Source organism: Idiotropiscis lumnitzeri, chromosome 2 (genome assembly GCF_059441095.1).
Source record: "Idiotropiscis lumnitzeri isolate Australia: NSW breed Sydney's pygmy pipehorse chromosome 2, RoL_Ilum_1.0, whole genome shotgun sequence".
NCBI classification, from domain to species: Eukaryota; Metazoa; Chordata; class Actinopteri; order Syngnathiformes; family Syngnathidae; genus Idiotropiscis; species Idiotropiscis lumnitzeri.
The window spans coordinates 31,286,153-31,309,106 of record NC_142392.1 but is presented as its reverse complement, the minus strand read 5'-3'; the positions used below and the strand labels follow the sequence as shown (position 1 = coordinate 31,309,106).

The 22,954-nt window shown below is 43.1% G+C and overlaps 1 protein-coding gene across 1 annotated transcript; it reads left to right on the top strand.

Moving 5' to 3' along the window:
* Nucleotides 1-22,681, top strand: LOC148342303 (uncharacterized). Its single transcript, XM_088288128.1, has 4 exons — nucleotides 1-410; nucleotides 2,972-3,268; nucleotides 5,526-6,439; nucleotides 22,649-22,681. The coding sequence occupies exons 1-4, from the start codon at nucleotides 287-289 to the stop codon at nucleotides 22,679-22,681; spliced, it is 1,368 nt and encodes a 455-aa protein (XP_088144254.1). The 5' UTR covers nucleotides 1-286.
* The last annotated feature ends 273 nt before the right edge of the window (nucleotides 22,682-22,954 follow it).

Below are 22,954 nucleotides of genomic sequence, written 5' to 3'. Positions count from 1 at the left end.
GACATCCACCGACCCGTCCACACCGAAATAAAAACAACCACCGCTAAATTTTTCTGCTTTAGTGTAGAACTCACTGTAATTTTTTCACAGGATGTCCAGTGCTACTATAAAGGACGTCGACATAATTCATTAAGTCTTTGTGTCCCGATAATGTCATTTTCGCGCGTTGATGCTTTTCGGCGTAGTTAGCTTAGCTTGTTAGCTAGCTAGCCGCTAACGAAAAGAGGCACATGACTCATCGCCAAGCAGAGATCAAGTGCGGATTTGTTGAGATTGGCGTTTGAAAATGTGTGAAAGAACGACACCCAAGTACAAAGAGGAACTTTGTGGGATAAAAGAAGAAAACGAGCAACATCTTCGACTGCTGGGCGAAGTTAACAAGCAGCCTCCTGTTGTGCTACACAAAGCAGGTTTGTACACGTCTTACTCATTTGCTTTGTCAAGAACGACTTTCTATCGTTAAAAATATGCATCGCAACATTAAGTTGTTTGGGGAAATGCGTTCGAGGTTATTGCCATTTTATTTTTAAATATTGCCTTTTACTTGCCAGTTTGCTGAACATTTGTTTATGCCAAATAAAATCAGTGCAGACAATAAATGCCAAAGAATAACCAATAGTGGGGGGTGAACTCCATGTTTTTCCCAGTATAATTTTTGAACTGTTAATTTAACATTTTACATATTGTGGTTTTTAAACTAGGCTGACAGATGTAGTGTATTTTTATATCCACTGTTGGAGTTTAGCCACCGAGAAAATGAGCAACATTTAGGAAATGAATCTTGAAAGCCAAACTTACTCCAATGCGTGTTATTTTTTTGTACTCAAGAAGAATAGGGTCAAATAAAGACTCAACAACAGCTCATTATAGTTGCAATATTTTAGTTTCTTCGATTTTTGGAGTTTAGGAAATAGTACAAAGACAGATATCTGGGTGGCTTTTTCTTAATCTCATGAGAAACTGTACTCAGACGAGTACAATCGAAAAAATGTCGCGCTGATCTCAGCCCAGCCTCACATTTTATAGGAGGTTTTTTATGTCAAGGGTCATGTAGGTTGAATCGGTCGTCCTTTCTCCTTCCCCCCGGCCCGGTCCACGTTCCAGGTCCAAGGCTGACCTTCTCAGGCAGTCTCTCCGTCTCTCCTGCTCACATTCCCCTGTAATCTCGTCAGTGTACAGATTGTGTGGTGTATGTTTTCACAGATCAAATTATGTTTTTGGTGTTCCTGATCGCGTCCCTGTGACGTCCTCCCCGGCCCAACTTGATATGTTTGTATCTTCTATGGCCTATGTGGAGAATGTGTTTAGTCGTATTTGTCCATGTAGTGCGATCTGGTTTGTCATCAGTTTGACCTGAGCAGACTGAATCTGTTTATTCGGAATGAGAGTGCGGGTCATGAAAATACTATGTGTGCAATTTTGAGGTCTTACATTTAAACTAAGTCATATAAATTTAGCATATGAATGCATCAGTAAACACCATGACTACAATCCCAGTCAATCTTATCGATGCACTGTACTTCTACATTCATTTGATAAATGCTTTTTGTTTAATCAATGTTTAACATATTCAGTAAATATGAACCTGCTAAATTAAATAATTGACCTTCTGTCCCGTAAGTGTTTAAAATAATGCCAGCAACCGTAATACAATCCTTCAATATTCATGTCCGGTGTGGCCATTAGAAGGGAAGGCCGGAGAAAGGGTACACCTTTCCCTTTTTTCTTTTTGGGGAGACTTTTTTTTACATCAGCATGTGACGAGAATAAAATCTTTTTTCAAACCAAAATGGCTGTGTCAGAGAGGTTCTTTCCATCACCAATTCTGTAGCAGGAAGCCACAAAAACAGATGCACGAACCGTGTTTAACTGGAAACCGTTTAGCTCGCATTGAACAGAAGTGTGACCCAAACATGTCTTGTAAGCTGAAACCGTTCGAACAACAGGAAGCGTGTGAACGGGTGTGATGAAGTCAAAGTGTTCATGTTTTTCCATTCTTTATGAGTTTGCATTTACAATTTGCTTTGCTGTGCTTCAATAAAACGCCGCAAAGGAGCGGGAAAGCTTTTCTCTTTGGTGGACTGCTCCTCGCAAGTGACAAAGATAATCTTGGCTGGGTGATTCATTTGTGCAGGCTTGTCTCGTTTTTGACAAAAACTGTGCACACTGCGGCAAAAAGATCAATGGCGGTTGATGAATTTTAGTGGATGAAACACAAGGGATTACGTTTTAAAAAAAAAAAAAAATCAAGTACGTATTGGTCTTATTCATCAACTTTGTACTGGCTCGGTCAATGAATCTCAGGTGGCCCTGCACTGTTTTGTGCACGTGTGCATAGTTTCACTTCATCCAAACATTTAAAATACATTTAATGCATCCATCCAAGGTGGCACGGATCTCATCAGTGACGAAGCGCATGCTGCAAGGAATGCATCTGCATCTTTGGCTTACTATGGGCTTAAAAAGGGAGACCGTCACAATGCCCTTTTCCACCAACAAGCCCCGGAACATTTAGTTCTATCTCTTAATGCAAAATGAAATACTTGTGAACATATTTCACTTGAAGGATTCCTATATTATCGATGACATTATGTTGCGATGGCCCCCAGTGGTCTGCATCAATATTTTAGGGTCCCACAACAGGTGTTCCATTAGACGCACACAATAGCCTGTGTGTGCTAACTTCAGCTCGCTTCCAGAAACCATGTCAGGAATGAAATAGGGCATCGGCCGCAACGTGCTTCCGTTTTAAATGCTCGTTTATCACTGTTGAGCTGCTAAAAGGAGGTTTACATAGTAGGACGTAAGTTTGTGAAATGCCCCCATGGTCCGGTCCAAGTTGGGGTCGCACGCAATGCTCCGTGTGCAGCAGGCACAAGTCAAGGTAGCACTGTAGAAAATAGGACAAAGTCGCCGCCTGAGCTTTGACTTGACCAAACCAAATGTGTGTTTGTCTTTTTGTGTCCTACAGACGTCAGTGAAAACGATCTCCGTTCCGTGAAAGAGGAGCCAGACCTGACTCACATCAAAAAGGAGGAGGAGGAGGAGATCAACAAGTCACCAGTGAACGTTGTCCCTATAAAGACTGAAGATGAAAACAAGGATGAGAGTGAGGACAAGAGAGGGGCGGAGCCTACAAGCAGCAGCTCAAGTCATCACGTGACAACAGAAGATGATGAAGACCACTGGGGACCATCACAAGCACATAATGAGGACACATTATCACACGCTCATGACGATGATGATGATGATGATGGCCAAGCCAAAGGTGAAAGGGCACGTCACACTGACTCATTCACTTCAAAGCTGTCTTTAAAATGGCACAGAAAAACACACAGTGGTGAAAAACCTTTTTCTTGCTCAGTTTGTGGAAAATGCTTCTCCCAAAAGGGACATTTAACAGAACACACAAGAACACACACTGGAGAAAAACCTTTTTCCTGCTCGGTTTGTGGCAAAAGCTTCTCTCGAAAGTCTCATTTAGTAAGGCACACAAGAATGCACAGTGGAGAAAAACCTTTTTCTTGCTCAATTTGTGGCAAGAGGTTCTCTCGAAAGTTTGATTTAACAATCCACACAAGAATGCACAGTGGAGAAAAAACTTTTTCTTGCTCAGTTTGTGGCAAAAGCTTCTATCAAAAGTTTGATTTAACAATCCACGCAAGAACACACAGTGGCGAAAAACCCTTTTCCTGCTCAGTTTGTGGCAAAAGCTTTAATGTAAAGTCAATTTTAACAGATCACACAAGAACACACACTGGAGAAAAACCTTTTTCCTGCTCAGTTTGTGGCAAACGATTCTCTGAAAAGGGAAATTTAACACAACACACAAGAACACACAGTGGTGAAAAACCTTTTTACTGCTCAGTTTGTGGCAAGAGTTTCTCTCAAAAGTCTAATTTACGAAGCCACACAAGAACACACAGTGGAGACAAGCCATTCAGTTGCAGCGTTTGTGCTAAAAAATTCTCCACTAAACAGCATGCGGAGAGTCACAATTGTGCTGGTGAGAAAAGCAGCGATCCTTGAAGCTTAAAAAAAATAAAACAAAAAACTGAAGGAACTGACTCTTTGTGGTAAGATGTGAATGTGATTTTGAATAAAATATGATGTATTGAATTTTGCAAAGCTCTTTTATTGACACAAAGCCAATGTGATCATTGCCAGAAGAACCATTGTGTCTGCGTGATGCTGATTTGTTTTGGTGTTTACATCAAACATGTAAATAGAAAAAATTGCCTTTGCCTGGAACAACATTTTTTAACATTATGTTTTTCAGTTGTCTTTTTAATCGTACCTAATGGAAAAGGTGCGAGAAGAAACGGTGCTGATGATATCGGTGCCTTCCACAATCATCAATAAAATCACTTGTTCCACTTGCTCAACTGGCCTTCATTACGTTGTGTGAAAAGGTGAAAAACTGAACTAGAAGTTGAACCATAAAAAGAACCAGAAAGAGAAACGCAAATCGTCTCAGTTTCTCTCAAAGGTTTTGGAATGTCAGGAGTTGCCAACTTGACGGGTGTGATAAAGTGTTCATGTTTTTCCATTCTTTATGAGTTGGCATATACAAATTGCTTTGCTGTGCTTCAATAAAACGCCGCAAAGGAGCGGGAAAGCTTTTCTCTTTGGTGGACTGCTCCTCGCAAGTGACAAAGATAATCTTGGCTGGGTGATTCATTTGTGAAGGCTTGTCTCGTTTTTGACAAAAACTGTGCACACTGCGGCAAAAAGATCAATGGCGGTTGATGAATTTTAGTGGATAAAACACAAGGGATTACGTTTTTTTAAAAAAAAAAATCAAGTACGTATTGGTCTTATTTATCAACTTTGTACTGGCTCGGTCAATGAATCTCAGGTGGCCCTGCACTGTTTTGTGCACGTGTGCATAGTTTCACTTCTTCCAAACATTTAAAATACATTTAATGCATCCATCCAAGGTTGCACGGATCTCATCAGTGACGAAGCGCATGCTGCAAGGAATGCATCTGCATCTTTGGCTTACTATGGTCTTAAAAAGGGAGACCGTCACAATGCCCTTTTCCACCAACAAGCCCCGGAACATTTAGTTCTATCTCTTAATGCAAAATGAAATACTTGTAAACATATTTCACTTGAAGAATTCCTATTTTATCAATGACATTATGCTGCGATGGCCCCCATCAATAAGTTAGGGTCCAGCAACAGGTGTTCCATCAGACGCACACAATAGCCTGTGTGTGCTAATTTCAGCTCGCTTCCAGAAACGTCTGTGACTATGTCAGGAATGAAATAGGGCATCGGCCGCAACGTGCTTCCTTTTTAGATGCTCGTTTATCACTTGTTGTGCTGCTAGGAAAGGGAGGTTTACATCGTCGGACGTAATTTTGTGAAATGCCCCCATGGTCCGGTCCAAGTTGGGGTCCACGCATTGCTCCGTATGCGGCAGGCACAAGTCAAGGTAGCACGGTAGAAACAATATAAGACAAAGTCGCTGCATGAGCTTGGACTTGATCAAACCAAATTTTTCTTTTTGTGTCCTGCAGACGTCAGACAAAATGATCTCTGTTCTGTGAAAGAGGAGCCAGACTTGACTCACATCAAAAAGGAGGAGGAGGAGGAGGAGATCAACAAGTTACCAGTGAACGTTGTCCCTTTTAAGACTGAAGATGAAAACAAGGATGAGAGTGAGGACAACAGAGGGGCGGAGCCTACAAGCAGCCGCTCAAGTCATCACGTGACAACAGATGGTGATGAAGACCATTGGGGGCCATCACAAGCACAAAATGAGGACACATTATCAGACGCTCATGACGATGATGATGACAATGAGCAAACTAAAGGTGAAAGGGCATGTCACACTGACTCATCTTCAAAGTTGTCTTTAAAACTGCACAAAAAAACACACAGTGGAGAAAAAACATTTTCCTGCTCAGTTTGTGGCAAGAGTTTCTCTCAAAAGTCAAGTTTAAAAACGCACACAAGAACACACACTGGAGAAAAACCTTTTTCTTGCTCAGTTTGTGGCAAGAGTTTCTCTCAAAAGTCGCATTTAACAAACCACACAAGAACACACAGTGGAGAAAAACCTTTTTCCTGCTTGGTTTGTGGAAGATACTTCTCTAGAAAGTCTAATTTACAAATTCACACAAAAACACACTGTGGTGAAAAACCTTTTTCATGCTCAGTTTGTGGCAAAAGGTTCTCTGATATGTCAAGTTTGACAAGCCACGCAAGAAAGCACACTGGAGAAAAACCTTTTTCCTGCTCAGTTTGTGGTAAAAGCTTCTCTGGAAAGTCACATTTACGAATCCACACAAGAAAACACACTGGAGAAAACCCTTTTTCTTGCTCAGTTTGTGGTAAAAGCTTCTCTGGAAAGTCACATTTACGAATCCACACAAGAAAACACACTGGAGAAAACCCTTTTTCCTGCTCGGTTTGCGGTAAATCTTTCTCTGTAAAGTCAAATTTACGAATCCACACAAGAACGCACAGTGGCGACAAGACATTCAGTTGCAGCGTTTGTGCTAAAAAATTCGATCTGAAGCTTAAAAAAAGGAGAAAAAAAAACTGAAGGAACCGACTCTTTGCGGTAAGATGTGATTTGGAATAAAATATGATAAATTGAAATTTGCAAAGCTTTTTTATTGACACTAAACCAATGTGATCATTGCCAGAAGAACCATTGTGTCTGAGTGATGATGATTTTTTTTGTTTTTATATCAAACATGTCATGTCTTTATCCACACCGCTTATCCGGTACAGGGTCGCAGGAGGGTGCGGGAGCCTATCTCAGCTGACTCCGGGCGAAAGGCGCACTACACCCTGAACTGGTCACCAGCCAGTCACAGGGCAGACATAGACACCGTCACTGAGTGGGAACTGAACCCACGCTGCCTGCACACAGATCGGGCAAGTGTACCACTACACCATCAGTGGCTTTATATCAAACATAAATAAAATTAATTGCCTTTGCCTGGATCAACATTTGTTAAGATTATGCTTTTCAGTTGTCTTTTTAATCATACCTAATGGAAAAGGTGTGAGAAGAAACGGTGCTTATGAAATCGGTGCCTTCCACGATGATCAATAAAATCACTTGTTCCACTTGCTTAACTGGCCTTCATTACGCTTTGAAAAGGTGAAAAACTGAACTAGAAGTTGAACTTTAAATAGAACAAGAAAGATAAATGCAAGTAGTCTCAGTTTCTCTCAAAGATTTTGGAATGTCAAGAGTGTAGCTACACCGGTCCAGGAAAAGGCCACGATTCAGACTGATGTCCAGATTTTCTTTTTTTATTTCTCTTCCTTTGATGGCGTTAGGAAATCACGTGACAGTGAAAACTACAAATACATACACGCCGAATGAGTCCTTGAGGCCAATGCAAACAATGTACATTAATAAACAAAGTAAAAATGAAGAAAGGCACAAATATCGTGTGCGCCTCCTGAACACAGTGTATTTATCGCTCTGCTGTTGCACGGTCCGTTCCTGCTTTCGTTAATCTTCCCGCTTCTTTTTTTTCGTCACCACGGAGGAGAGGATCTGCATTACGCAGTTCGTTGCTGCGCGTCTGAATTGCAAAAGTGAATCACCGTAATTTAATGAATACTGAAACGAATAATTAAATATTTAAGTACCTAAAAAAATACTGAAATATTTTTTAACACTCTAACATTTACATAATAAAACAGCAACATATTTAAATTTAAAATTCACAACCACATACTGAGTTGATTAAATTCATAATAAATATAGAAACATTTAATAAATATTGAACGAATTTTGAAAGATAAAAAATAATGAATGAAATTTTAAGTATTAATTAATGCAATAAATAAATAAAATAATTGCACACATATTTAAATGAACAAATATGTTGACAAATATTCAAGATTTAAATAAAAATAATTAAAAAATATTGAAATAATTTTTATGTATTAAAAAAATTGAATAAATATTGTAGTATTACATAAGCAAGCTTAAATAATTCCATAAAAATCGAATTAAATACTGATAGAGGTAAAGAATAGTAAAAGAAAAAAATACTTAAATAGTGACGTGCAAATAAATGAAAAACAACACAAATCCCGAATGAAAAATACAATTTATCAACATTTGACAAACGACAATGTGAAATGTTGATCTGAGAGATTTCTTTCTTGCATATTCATATTCTTAAAGAACCTTAATTATTTTTTTCTTTTACTTTTTTAGTTACTTAAGAGCTCAATCCACGTGGGAGATAAAAAAAATATCTCATGCAAAAAATAAAGAGCGACTAATTGTTTTTGAGGACAATCAAGGCACCATCGCACTGGCGAAAAAGCCTGTAAAAAGGCAAAGGTGCAAATATGTTGACATTAAGAAACACTTTATCACGTCAGCTCCAGCACCCTCCCGCGACCCAGTACAGGAAAAGCGGTGTGGATAATGACATGGCATGACATTTGGAATACTGTCCAACCGACAACATGGTGGCAGATGTTTCAACAAAACCAGAAACAAAAGTTAAGTTTAATTAATCTGTCAAGTTCATGTTTGGGAACTAAAATGTTTGTTCATTTGCATACGGTTTAAATCTTAAGTTTTTCCGATGTTTAGAAGAAGATAACAATGATTTGCATCGCAAATGGTGACATCTGTCGGTGAGTTGATGACAGTGCCCCACACGGCCAGCAGCCAATCATATCACAGCGGGGTGTGTCCTGTTCTTCCGCTTTCGTGCCGAACAGACTGCCGTTTTCAAGCAGGGGATCCATTCAGCGCTACTTTAAAAAACGACGCGATCTTTCATTCGTCTCCTCTAACAAATAGAAGCACAGAGATCAAGTGCGGATTTGTTGAGATTGTCAGGGGAGGGATTTCACTGGTCACCACACCATAGAGTCATGGTTTCAAATCAAAACCAAAAATATCTCTGAACAGCTTACAAGCAAACAATGAAACAAAGAAATAAAATTATCACAAAACCTGCTTCTCTCATGCCATTCATATCCTCATAAGAAATAAAAACAACACGAAAACAGTACTGATGCATTCCGGGAGCCTCAGCCAATCAGATGGCTGGTTAGAGAAATGTGAGTCGTGTGCTTTGGGCAGTGTGTTTTCATTTATTTTTTTGCAGTCTGTTGTCTAAACCTGTGATGTATCTTGCTTGCAATAACATGAATGATAAGACAGACTACAACATCGTGTACAGCTGCCCTTTTGTCCCGCTTTCTCCTGCACCATCAGCCAAAGAACGTATTCACATAATGTTTATGTCACAGTCAATTTGAAGCATAGATGTCTCAGACTTTGGCCAGCAGTGTGTGCTAAAATGCCCTCTGAAATATCTCAAGAGGAAAAAGCCCATGGTCGAGAGAGTTGCTCAGTCCATATAATTGGCGTGTCACATTACAAGGCGTCTCGTTTGTTTTGGGGAAGATTTAAGACTTTGAAGTGTACCTTATGGTCGTGAAAATACGATACCCACGATGAAACTATCTCTATGCAAAAAGAAATACTTGTAAACACATTTCACTTGAAGGATTTCTATTCTATCAATGACATTATGTTGCGATGGCCCCCAGTGGCCCCCATTAATAAGTTAGGGTCCCACAACAGGTGTTCCATCAGACGCACACAATAGCCTGTGTGTGCTAACTTCAGCTCGCTTCCAGAAACGTCTGTGACCATGTCAGGAATGAAATCGGGCATCAGCCGCCAAGTGGTTCCTTTTTAAATGTTCGTTTATCACAGCTGTGCTGCTAGGAAAGGGAGGTTTACATCGTCGGACGTAATTTTGTGAAATGCCTCCATGGTCCGGTCCAAGTTGGGGTCGCACGCATTGCTCCGTATGCGGTAGGCACAAGTCAAGGTAGCACGGTAGAAACAATATAAGACAAAGTCGCCGCATGAGCTTTGACTTGACCAAACAAAATGTGTGTTTGTCTTTGTGTCCTTCAGACGTCAGTGAAAACGATCTCCGTTCTGTGAAAGAGGAGCCAGACTTGACTCACATCAAAAAGGAGGAGGAGGAGGAGGAGATCAACAAGTCACCAGTGAATGTTGTCCCTATAAAGACTGAAGATGAAAACATGGGTGATGGTGAGGACAACAGAGGGGCGGAGCCTCCAAGCAGCAGTTCAAGTCATCATGTGACAACAGAAGGTGATGAAGACCACTGGGGGCCATCACAAGCACATAATGAGGACACATTATCGGACGCTCATGACGATGATGATGATGATGATGATGGGCAAGCCGAGGGTGAAAGGGCATGTCACACTGACTCATTAACTTCAAAGTTGTCTTTAAAACCGCACACAAGAACACACAGTGGAGAAAAACCTTTTTTCTGCTCAGTTTGTGGAAAGAGTTTCTCTCGTAAGTCGCATTTGACAAGCCACACAAGAACACACACTGGTGAAAAACCCTTTTCCTGCTCAGTTTGCGGCAGAAGCTTCTCTCAAAATGCAACGTTAACAAAACACACAAGAACGCACACTGGAGAAAAACCCTTTTCGTGCTCTGTTTGTGGTAAAAGCTTCTCCCAAAATTCTCATTTAACAAGGCACGCAAGAACACACAGTGGAGAAAACCCGTTTTTCTGCTCAGTTTGGAGGAAAAGTTTCTCTCAAAAGTCACGATTAACAGAACACACAAGAATACACGCTGCAAAAAAAACCTTTTCCTGCTCAGTTTGTGGAAAGAGTTTATTTCGTAAGTCGCATTTAACGAGCCACATAAGAACACACAGTGGAGAAAAACCTTTTTTCTGCTCAGTTTGTAGGAAAAGTTTCTCTCAAAAGTCACGATTAACAGAACATACAAGAATACACTCTGCAGAAAAACCCTTTTCCTGCTCAGTTTGTGGAAAGCGTTTCTATCGTAAGTCGCATATAACAAGCCACACAAGAACACACAGTGGTGAAAAACCCTTTTCGTGCTCAGTTTGTGGTAAAAGCTTCTCCCAAAATTCTCATTTAACAAGGCACGCAAGAACACACAGCGGAGAAAACCCTTTTTTCTGCTCAATTTGGAGGAAAAGTTTCTCTCAAAAGTCACGATTAACAGAACACACAAGAATACACGCTACAAAAAACCCTTTTCCTGCTCAGTTTGTGGAAAGAGTTTCGCATTTAACGAGCCACACAACAACACACACTGGAGACAAGCCATTCAGTTGCAGCGTTTGTGATAAAAAATTATTTTCTAAAAAGGGTGCTGAGAGACACAATTGTGCTGGTGAGAATTGCAGCGATCCTTGAAGCTTAAAAAAAGACAACAAAAAAACTGAAGGAACTGACTCTTTGTGGTAAGATGTAAATGTGATTTTGAATAAAATATTATAAATTTAATTTTGCAAAGCTCTTTTATTGACACTAAGCCAATGTGATCAGCGCCAGAAGAACCAACGTGTCTGAGTGATAATTAGTTTTTTTTGTTTTCATATCAAACATTATCAATGAAATTAATTACCTTTGCCTAGAACAGGGGTCTCAATCTCGCGGGCCACTTGCGGCCCGCGGGATAATAGTTTGCGGCCCCCGCCTTATTATGAAAGTTTAATGTTCGTGCGGCCCGCGAATTTGATATGACTGGCACGTTACAGTGTTTTGTGCGGAGCTGAACGAACCTACCAATCACGGTGGAGTATATGGCTCTCGAGGGTGGGACATCGGCCGGGCTTGACGTAAGCAGAGAGTTACAGCAGCGAGTTCATTCGTGTGCTGGGATGAGACTGTGACTGGTGATGTTGAAGATGTGCGGACGGATTATAGCAGGTTATGGATTTAGAAATGGACTATGAAGTGAAACTGTATCACTCAAACAGATAGTTGTCAGGATATGATTAGACATCTATGCGGGGTCTCATGATCCGCTCGCGACGTAGTTAATTCTCTGTGGGTTAATGCTGCACTTTCATCAATGGGATCCTCATCAAAAGGATATGCCATGTTCGTAATAGTAGTGAAAAGTGATGAACAATATTATATTAATAATATAATATAATAATTTTTATTCAAGACGACGGAACTACGGCAAAATTGGCCGGCTGTTTGATTGAATAAGGAAATGATTTCTCGTCTGTGCCAGTGAAAGCTGGCGGAGACAGACTCGGTTTCATTCATGAAACTTGGTCCCGACCAGTTTAGTGTCAGAGAGTCCCAGGGGCAGTTATCTGTTATCTGTTATTATGAAATAGGTTGTAGTTATTGTTATCTCTCTCTGTAAAAGTAGTCAAAATAAATGACAACAACGGTCCGTAAGCAGTCGCCTTTTTGCGCTCGCCATCCCGGTCCTTACCATAGAAACACCATGGCCTTCATGGGGAGCGTATCTATGTTCCCCGCTTTGTATGGGACCGGGGAATATAGGACCCTTTTTCTAAATATAAGTCCGATGTTTCCCGCTTTCCCCCAAAAGGGTCCTTTGTTCCCCGCTTTCCGCCAAAAGCCTTGAAATTGTGTTGTATTTCATAATTAATCCTTACCTCCCAGCTAATCCTCATCTCCTCCTCCCACCCTCCCCCTCTGTCTCGCCACGAAATAATTAAAAATTCATGTTCAGAAGAAGATTGGGCTGCCAGGATGGCCGAGTGATCTAAGGCGCCGCGTTCAGGACCCAGACTCCCCAGGAGGCCTGGGTTCGAATCTCGAATTTCCCCATTGTGGGACTAATAAAGGGAATATTATTATTATTATTATATTATTAAAGAACTGTTAATACAGACATTTGACTCATTATTATTATTATTATTATTGATTACTGATTAATTTTCTTATTAATTCCTTATTTATTTTCTTATTAATTCCTTATTTATTTTTAAATCTTATTTTGTGTTAAAAAATAAAAATAAAGACATTTGAGAAGATTAGATATTTTTTATTTTTTTCTTGCGGAAAACCTGATGCGGCCCAGCCTCACCCAGAGTCTGCCTCTAGTGGCCCCCAGGTAAATTTAGTTTGAGACCCCTGGCCTAGAACAACATTTTTTAACATTATGCTTTTCAGTTGTCTTTTTAATCGTAGTAAATGGAAAAGGTGTGAGAAGAAACTGTGCTTATGAAATCGGTGCCTTCCACAATCATCAATAAAATCACTTGTTCCACTTGCTCAAGTTGCCCTCATTATCCATCCATCCATCCATTATCCGCCGCTTATCCGGGTCGGGTTGCGGTGCAGCAGGGAAGCCCAGACTTCCCGCTCCCCAGCCACATCTTCCAGCTCTGCCGGAGGGATGCCCAGGCGCTCCCAGGCCAGCCGGGAGACGTAGTCTCTCCAGCGTGTCCTGGGTCGTCCTCTGGGCCTCCTGCCGGTGGGACATGCCCGGAACACCTCACCAGGGAGGCATCCAGGAGGCATCCTAAACAGATGCCCGAGCCACCTCATCTGGCTCCTCTCTACGTGGAGTGGGAGCGGCTCGACACTGAGACCCTCCCGGATGGCCGAGCTTCTCACCCTATCTCTAAGGTAGAGCCCAGACACCCTGCGGAGGAAACTCATTCCGGCCGCTTGTATCCGAGATCTTGTTCTTTCGGTCGCGACCCACAGCTCGTGACCATAGGTGAGGGTAGGAACGAAGATCGACCGGTAAATCAAGAGCTTCGCCTTTTGGCTCAGCTCCCTCTTCACCATGACAGACCGATACAGCGTCCGCATCACAGCGGAGGCTGCACCCATCCGCCTGTCGATCTCTCGCTCCATCCTCCCCTCACTCGTAAACAAGACCCCAAGATACTTAAAGTCCTCCACTTGGGGCAGGATCTCCTCCCCAACCTGGGGAGGGCATTCCACCCTTTTCCGACTGAGAACCATGGTCTCAGATTTGGAGGCGCTGATCTTCATCCCAACCGCTTCACACTCAGCTGCGAACGGCTCCAATGAGAGTTGGCGATCACTGCTTGACGAAGCCAACAGTACCACATCATCTGCAAAAAGCAGAGATGAAATACTGAGTTCACCAAACCGGATCCCCTCATCGAAACAAATCCGACTTACTGCCGGCAATGCGGACCAAACTTTGACATCGGTGGTACAGGGACCCAACTGCCCGTATCAAGGGGCTCGGTACCCCGTACTCCCGAAGCACGCTCCACAGAACTCCCCGTGGGACACAGTTGAATGCCTTCTCCAAGTCCACGAAACACATGTAGACTGGTTGGGCAAACTCCCATGAACCCTCAAGGACCCCGTAGAGAGTGTAGAGCTGGTCCACTGTTTCACGGCCAGGACGAAAACCGCACTGCTCCTCTTGGATCTGAGATTCAACCTCCCGACGGACCCTCCTCTCCAGTACCCCTGAGTAGACCTTACCAGGGAGGCTGAGGAGTGTGATTCCTCTATAATTGGAACACACCCTGCGGTCCCCCTTCTTCAAAAGGGGGACCACCACCCCGGTCTGTCAATCCAGAGTCAGTGTCCCCGATGTCCACACAATGTTGTAGAGGCATGTCAACCATGACAGCCCCACAACATCCAGAGCCCTAAGGACCTCCGGGCGGATCTCATCCACCCCCGGGACCTTGCCACCGTGGAGCTTGTTAACCACCTCAGTTACTTCAGCCCCCGAGATAGGTGAGTCCACCACAGCGTCTTCAGGCTCTGCTTCCTCAAAGGAAGGCGTGTCGGTAGAGTTGAGGAGTTCTTCGAACTATTCTCCCCACCGACTCACAACGTCCCGAGTCGAGGTCAGCAGCACCCCATCTCCACTATAAATAGTGTTGATGGTGCACTGCTTCCCTCTCCTGAGACAACGGATGGTGGACCAGAATTTCTTCGAAGCCGTCTGGAAGTCGTTTTCCATGTCCTCACCGAACTCCTCCCACGCCAGAGTTTTTGCTTCGGCAACCACCGAAGCCGTATTCCGCTTGGCCAGTCGGTACCTGTCAGCTGCCTCCGCAGTCCCACAGGCCAGAAAGGCCCGATAGGACTCTTTCTTCAGCCTGACAGCATCCCTTACCGCCGGTGTCCACCAGCGAGTTCGGGGGTTGCCGCCACGACAGGCACTGACCACCTTACGTCCACAGCTTCAATCGGCTGCCTCAACAATGGAGGCACGAAACATGGTCCACTCAGACTCAATGTCCCCCGCCTCCCCCGGTATGTGGGCAAAGTTCTGCCGGAGGTGGGAGTTGAAACTCTTTCTGACAGGGGATTCTGCCAAGCGTTCCCAGCGGACCCTCACAATACATTTGGGTCTGCCGGGTCTTCCCTCACCATCGGAGCCAACTCACCACCAGGTGGTGATCAGTTGACAGCTCCGCCCCTCTCTTCACCCGAGTGTCCAAAACATGCGGCCGCAAATCCGTTGACACGACTACAAAGTCGATCATCGAACTGCGGCCTAGGGTGTCCTGGTGCCAAGTGCACATATGAACACCCTTATGTTTGAACATGGTGTTCGTTATCGACAATCCATGACGAGCACAGAAGTCTAGTAACAGAACACCGCTCGCGTTCAGATTGGGGGGGGCCATTCCTCCCAATCACGCCCTTCCAGGTCTCACTGTCATTACCCACGTGAGCATTGAAGTCCCCCAGCAGAACGAGGGAGTCTCCAGGGGGAACGCTCTCCAGCACACCCTCCAAAGACTCCAAAAAGGGTGGGTACTCTGAACTGCTGTTTGGTGCCCAAGCGCAAACAGTCAGCACCTGTCCCGCCACCTTGAGGCGGAGGGAGGCTACCCTCTCATCCACCGGGGTGAACCCCAGTGTACAGGCGCCAAGCCGGGGGGCAATAAGTATGCCCACACCTGCTCGGCGTCTCTCACCTTGGGCAACTCCAGAGTGGAAGAGTGTCCAACCCCTATCAAGAGGACTGGTACCAGAGCCTAAGCTGTGTGTGGAGGTGAGCCCAACTATATCTAATCGGAATTTCTCTTCCTCGCACACCAGCTCAGGCTCCTTCCCCGCCAGAGAGGTGACATTCCAGATCAGAGCGCCAAGGTCCCTGCCTCTTGCCGCCACCCGACTCACATTGCACCCCACCCCTTTGACCCCTCCCACAAGTGATGAGCCCATGGGAAGGGGGACCCACATCGCCTTTTCGGGCTGTGCCCGGCCGAGCCCCATGGGTGCCAGGCCGGGGCTCGGCCGGGCAGTGGGTTTGGTGAGCCGTGCTTTGTCTGGACCCTCACCGAGGACCTGTTTGCCATGGATGACCCTACCAGGGGCAAAAGCCCCCGACAACTTAGATGGCTGTCATGTCCGAATCAAGCCTCCAAGTGACCTTGATGGTCATGACTTATAAGAACCGCGAGCTTTTCAGCAGCATAATTATGCAAGCTGTATGTGACCATCAGAGTCGCTTTCTGGACATCTACATTGGTTGGCCTAGATCAGTCCACGACTCCAGTCCACTTCATCTTGGCAGATGGAGGGTACCCGTGCCTCCAACGACCACTCCCCATCATCACTCCTTACAAGCGGCCGGTGCAGGGTGTGTGGGCCCGGCGATTCAACATTCATCATTCCAAGGCGCACAAACATGGCAAAATATCAGTAGATGGAAAAATAGATTCATATACAATTTAATAAATGGTTAATAAATCTATCCCATCTTTTGTCGTGACAAGGCAGCCATCAATTGCCCCAGCCACCCCTGCAAACCCCCACGTAATGGATGATGTAGTGGACACTGCAACCGGTGTGATACCCCACTTCGAGTCAGGAGAGGAAGATCAGGACTCCTCATTGTGCCCCATCCATGTCATGGGTCCTGGAAGAAAGGTTCCATCCATGCTCCAAATGAGTCCCTGCTCAGGCGAGAATTAAAAAATAGCACAGGCACACTCAGGTTTATCCTGCAACTGTTATGAACTGGGGAATGTTTTTTATTTATTTACTGTGAATAGTTATTTCTGTGAATTTCCTGTGAGTTATGATGTACTTAATTTATCCATTTTGTTTGTTCCCAACAGTTTGCAAGCAAAACAGACACATGGTGGCATCTTCATATTATTGTAAAAGTTTTGGTCTTTTACAAACCTGGGCTTTTTCACTTTTGTTTGAAGAAGCTGATCTAAAGCTGTGACTGGGACAAATGCATGTAAACACGTGAAATAAATTGTTGAGCGATACAAACTAGTTCATCTGTTTTGAAAGTACCCCGGTTTTTGTTTACTTTTAAGTGAATGTTATATAAATTCTAGTCTTGGGAACACCAAGCATTGATTTTTATTTTGATCAATAATTTTTTCCATTAAACTGAAAAACCTTCGTCTCCCTCCTCTCAGTTGCTCTTCTCTCCTCTGCCAACCTCTGTCTCTCCAATTCTTGTCTCCGCATTTCTAAACCCAGTTTGTAGAGTCTTATTTCATGAGTTCGATTCAACAAAGGCAGTTTTATTTCTTTGTTTTGCTCCCTACTATTGAAATATATGTGACTTAAATATTCTAATATGCTATTTCATATCCAATTCCTAACAAATCACGTTAAGGTAGAGAAAATAATAATTAATGAACAGTTCTGTTACATACATTTAGTGAATAATCAACACATAAGAGTCAGGGGGGTACCCGAGGGTACACAACCCAAGAAAGATTAGGAACCATTGAATTAGCGCATCTTGAGTAAATGGATGGAAATAGACAAGACAATAACCCGTTAAATGTTTTTCCTGTGATATTATTTTTTTTACACCATGCACTGGCTGCGTAGAACTTGGCCTCCCGTAAAGAGGCTGTCGTATATACGATTCCCCCTGGAGCTTGATCAGCCGCGCGGTCATCTCCTTGCTCCCTAAAGAGAAAGATAAAATAAAATAATGCTATTTTGCATGCATGCAGAAGTACGACAATTCAAATGTTTCAGCCGTACCTTCTATACAAGAGTTACTAGAACGACCTTAGTTATATTTGGCCGATAACTAATAAACTGATCTTAATCTGGAGCTAAATATCCAACCATTGCTGCCCAATATTTCTGATGATTGATGTTTTAATATTACATACAAATAACTTATACTTATATCTGAAAGTGCACTCAGATGAGGTGGAACACGTACGTAGCTTCGTTTGGTTTTTTTTGTCGAAGAAGAGTGTAGAACGGCATAAGAAGAGCGAGGCATTTAAGGCTGCGAAGGTTACATTTTAGTAGCCTTCCCTCAGGGTCCGTCGCCATGGAAACTCCATGGAAACAAGGCCAGATTTGAAGGCTAGTTCTCGGAGGCTGCGTGAATTTGGACACCTGCGTAAGCAGTCTCGTCGCACCGGAAGTGACGTATTCTGGTCGCCATATTGGACATCGAAGGACGGAGCCTATTAATTTGTAGCTATTGAGCCTGTCCAAATTCACCACGAGTTATGCGATCCATTCAGGCTACATGAGGAGAAGCCTTGTTAGGCTTCAGAGGACCCAGCCTGCAAACTGGCCTTCTGAGGTCGCGGACTGTTAATTTGGACACGGCATGTGTTTTTGAGTCTACCCGGACGTCATACTGTTATAAAATGCGATTTGCCAGTAAACAGCCAATCAGAATCAGCCCTCGCGTCCGACTCCTGATTGGTTAACAATTGTGGCACAGTTTGCATTGTAAGCGTAAAACTGTGTTTTGTACCGAAGAGAGAGAAACCGGAAGAGTTGCTCTTTTTGTGGAACCCACGCTAAGACAGTTCAACACCTGTTTTGGATCGGCTCATATTCAAGGACATTTTGGAAGGACTTCAATAAATTTGTCAGTTTATTTCTTGATAAAAACTTTTCTTTAAAGTGGGAAAATGTTGTTTTCTGTTTCTTTAAGAAGTGTGGTGCTGTAGATGCTTTTTTCATAATTTATTTGCTAATAATAACTTTTTTATTCATAAATGTAAGTTTGGCAATCAGAAACCAACCTTTTCACACTGACACTGTTTTCTATATTAGACTTTTAAATGACTCTACTAAACACAAAGGCTCAGGAAAAAGGCCAGTTGAGCAAGTGGAACAAGTGATTTTATTGATGATTGTGGAAGGCACCGATTTCATAAGCACCGTTTCTTCTCACACCTTTTCCATTAGGTACAATCAAAAACACAATGGAAAAGAATAATGTTCACAAATGTTGTTCCAGGCAAAGGCAATTAATTTATTTTACATGTTTGATGTAAACACACACAAAAAAAATCATCATCACTCAGACCCAATGGTTCTTCTGGCAATGATCACATTGGCTTAGTGTCAATAAAAGAGCTTTGCAAAATTCAATACATCATATTTCATCCAAAATCACATTTACATCTTACCACAAAGAGTCAGTTCCTTCAGTTTTTTTTGTCAAGGATTGCTGCAATTCTCACCAGCACAATCGTGTCTCTCAGCACTCTGCTTAGTGGAGAATTCTTGAGCACAAACGCTGCAACTGAATGGCTTCTCTCCACTGTGTGTTCTTGTGTGCGCTGTTAAATGTGACTTTCGAGAGAAGCATTTTCCACAAACCAAGCAGGAAAAAGGCTTCCCTCCACTGTGTATTCCTGTGTGCATTTGTAAATATGACTTTCTAGAGAAGTATCTGCCACAAACTGAGCAGGAAAAAGGTTTTTCTCCAGTGTGCTTTCTTGTGTGGCTTGTTAAACTTGCCTTTATAGAAAAGCTTTCACAACAAACCAAGCAGGAAAAGGTTTTTCTCCACTATGTGTTGTGTGTTTTGTTAAACTTGACTTATCAGAGAAGCTTTTGCCACAAACTGAGCAAGAAAAAGGTTTTTCTCCACTGTGTATTCTTGTGTGGCTTGTTAAAGTTGACTTATCAAAGAAGCTTCTGCCACAAACTGAGCAGGAAAAAGGTTTTTCTCCATGTGTGGTCTTGTGTGGCTTGTTACATTTGACTTAAAAGAGAAGCTTTTGCCACAAACTGAGCAGGAAAAAAGATTTTCTCCACTGTGTGTTCCTGTGTGCCCTTTTAAACTTGACTCCCCGTGACATCACTTTCGGCGCGACATCTGTTCCTCCGCTTTCATACAACCGGGTGAGTAAACGCAACTATGGTTTCGTGCACCACCACATGCAACACTTGCACCATTCTCATGGAAAGACTCTCCCTGATAGAGGGACGTGTCCGCCAGCTAGAACAGAATAATGTGATAAGCGGAAATGTGGCTCACACGACTGTTAGCACGGGTTGTAGCCAACCTGCTAGTCTGGTTAGCATTGGCCGTAAACGGCTTGCTAATCGCGGTGAGCCTGTTAAGACACATAGCAGTTCCATTCCACCTCGGTCTCATGGCTCCCGCACCTTAGTGATAGGTGACTCCATTGCCCGCAACATTAAGCTTGAAAATCCAGCCACAGTAATGTGTATTCCTGGGGCCAGAGCACCCGACATAGAAGCTAATCTTATGGAGCTAGCGCGCAAGACACCTATACACCAGCGCAGTGCAAACAACGCTAGCTATTCAGATATAGTGATACACGTTGGCTCCAATGACACTAGGATGAAGCAATCAGAGATCACAAAGAAAAACATAGCAAGGACTTGTCATCTCGCCAGAAAGATGAGTCGGCATCGAGTAATTGTCTCTGGCCCCTTGCCTGCGAGAGGCAATGATGAGAGGTTTAGTAGATTATTCTCGCTAAATAAGTGGCTGGCTAGTTTTTGTAGTGAGCAGGGACTGCAGTTTATAGATAACTGGCCTTCTTTCTAGGGCCGACCCGACCTGCTGAGGATGGACGGCCTTCACCCTAACTGGGAAGGCGCCATCACTCTTTCTAGAAACATAGATTATTGTTTGAGCCTTCCATGACTATTCATATTAGAGCAGGTGTCAGGTTTAAAAAGTCCTGAAGCCTTCTTAGACTGAATTAAATACAGAGAACCAGAGGAAAAACCAAGGAAAGTTTTGTTTCTTTTCATCCGCGGATGGGAAGAGAAGCGAGGGGTGAAGTAGACGTCTTGCCAGTTCAATCTCCCGCACTCTCTCTCCCTTCTCCGACCATCCGCCCAGTCTTTTATTCACAACTCAGGAAAACGAAACTTTAGGAAAACGAAACTTATGGAAAGTGAAACTTATACAAGCGTGTGGGTGTGCCAGTGGTGCTCGTGTGTGCTCGTGTGTGCTGAAGCAATAATGTGAGTGGCTGTGTATGTGCGTGTGTGTAATTATCATTGATACAAATAATACAAATATATAAAAATATGATTAGAAATACACAAAATGATTACATAAGGTTACATAAAGTTATTGTGGTCTTCATCTCATCTCACATTTCCCCCCTGTTGTGGATTTCTAAACATCAGATAAATCACGACCTTGCGGCTTTAAGAAAAATCATCATAATGAAATCATACAACAGTGTGGTCATCTATGGAGAGGCGAAAACCCTCAATAGGGACAAAATTCCCCTCCTCCCTTCCGGCGTGGAACGAGATTCATTTGATGACCATCAGGGAATAAGACAAATATATATAAAAAACATTTCAATGTGCCTAGTGAAAAATAACAAAACTGTCTCCACGCAGAGCTTGTCCCTGGGGTGACTTGGTGGAGGCTCTTGCCTCGTTGTAGGAGCGGACAGCCGTCCCTAACTCCCGGATCTTCGTGTGTGGTGTATGTGTGCACATGTTTGGGGAGGGGCAAAAGGGGTCCATGTGTTATTCAGGTTTCAGTGTCCAGTTCGAGTTCGTCATTGTCCAGTTCGAATTTGCCATTCTCAACATCAATGAGGTTGTAATGGTACATTTGGGCAACAAACATGCGATTAACCATCCTCTTTGTCATAGGAATAATGCAGCATGAACAGACTACACATAATAAAATGAAAATCACAATTGTCCCGACAAATGGCAGCAGGATTTTTAATAAGACCTGCGTCCAGTTGCCGGAAAACAACCAGTCCAACCATCCGGGTGCGGTAATTTCGTCTCGGGCCATTGTGTCTCTCAAATTCTTCATAGTGGCCATAGCATCTATAATCGTTTCATTTTCATTTGGAATGTATGTGCAGCAATGTTCTCCAATTAAAGCACATACACCACCTTGCGGTGCAAGGGCTAAATCTACAGCCATTCTAGTTTGTAAAGCCATCATTCTTAAGGCAGAAATTTCTCTGTTTTGTGCGTCATTAATGTCAATGGATGCGTTCACAAATTCTTGGAATCTATAGTCAATAGTTTCTACTCTAAGGGCGACTTTAGAGACACCAATGGACGGAAACAAAGAATGTACTATATGATCCCCAGTTGTCCAGTACCTATGTTCCCAGGGGACATTACTTCCCCATACTGGATCATGAGGCTGGAAAGTCACGAATCTTTTTGTTCTGAGGCTTCTAACATTCACGTCTGTGGCTGGTTGCGTGGTTATAATGTACGTGTGGTCTGAGACTGTGACTGGTGTGCAAATGGTGGAGGTGTTTCTAGGAAGTTTGATGTATGCTTTCCATCCGCATAGCCACCAGATCCCATCCAAAGTTTTTACATCCTCTGGGGCTGGGATGTCTATAATTTCATTACAATGTGTAAGGTCAACTGATGGGTAAAAATTAATGCCAGTAAGGTTTACACATAGAGGAAAACAAGATGTATTGGTCTCGACTGAATGGCATTGTCCTAAATGGTCATTTTCTAATGTTACCCTAACTCCTAATAATCCTGTATATTTCAAACCTGACAATTCATCATGTTTTCTACCTTGGGTTGGTAAATTTAAGGTTTCATTAATCGTTCCCAAAGCGTCTATATATGTAAGTGGTGTGGCATATAGGTGTGGTTGACTCACTGCATGGGGGAGGATTGAACAAACATAGCAACCCGACGCGTTTTGTCGTCTAGCTGTCATGTTAGCATAACGCCACCAAGTATTAGCGGCAAGTGGGTGTGGAATGTCTTCTCCGTGGCTGTGGTCAGTCCATGAATATTCGAGAACATCATCATTGTCCCTTGCAAATTCTTCGATTTGAGGTTCGATTAGTCTCTCCACTGGTGGTAGGAATGGGTTGCCGCCCACTACTTGAGGTTTCGTTTTGGGCGACAGTATGCAAACTTGGACTTTAAAAGCGGGGTCAGGGCC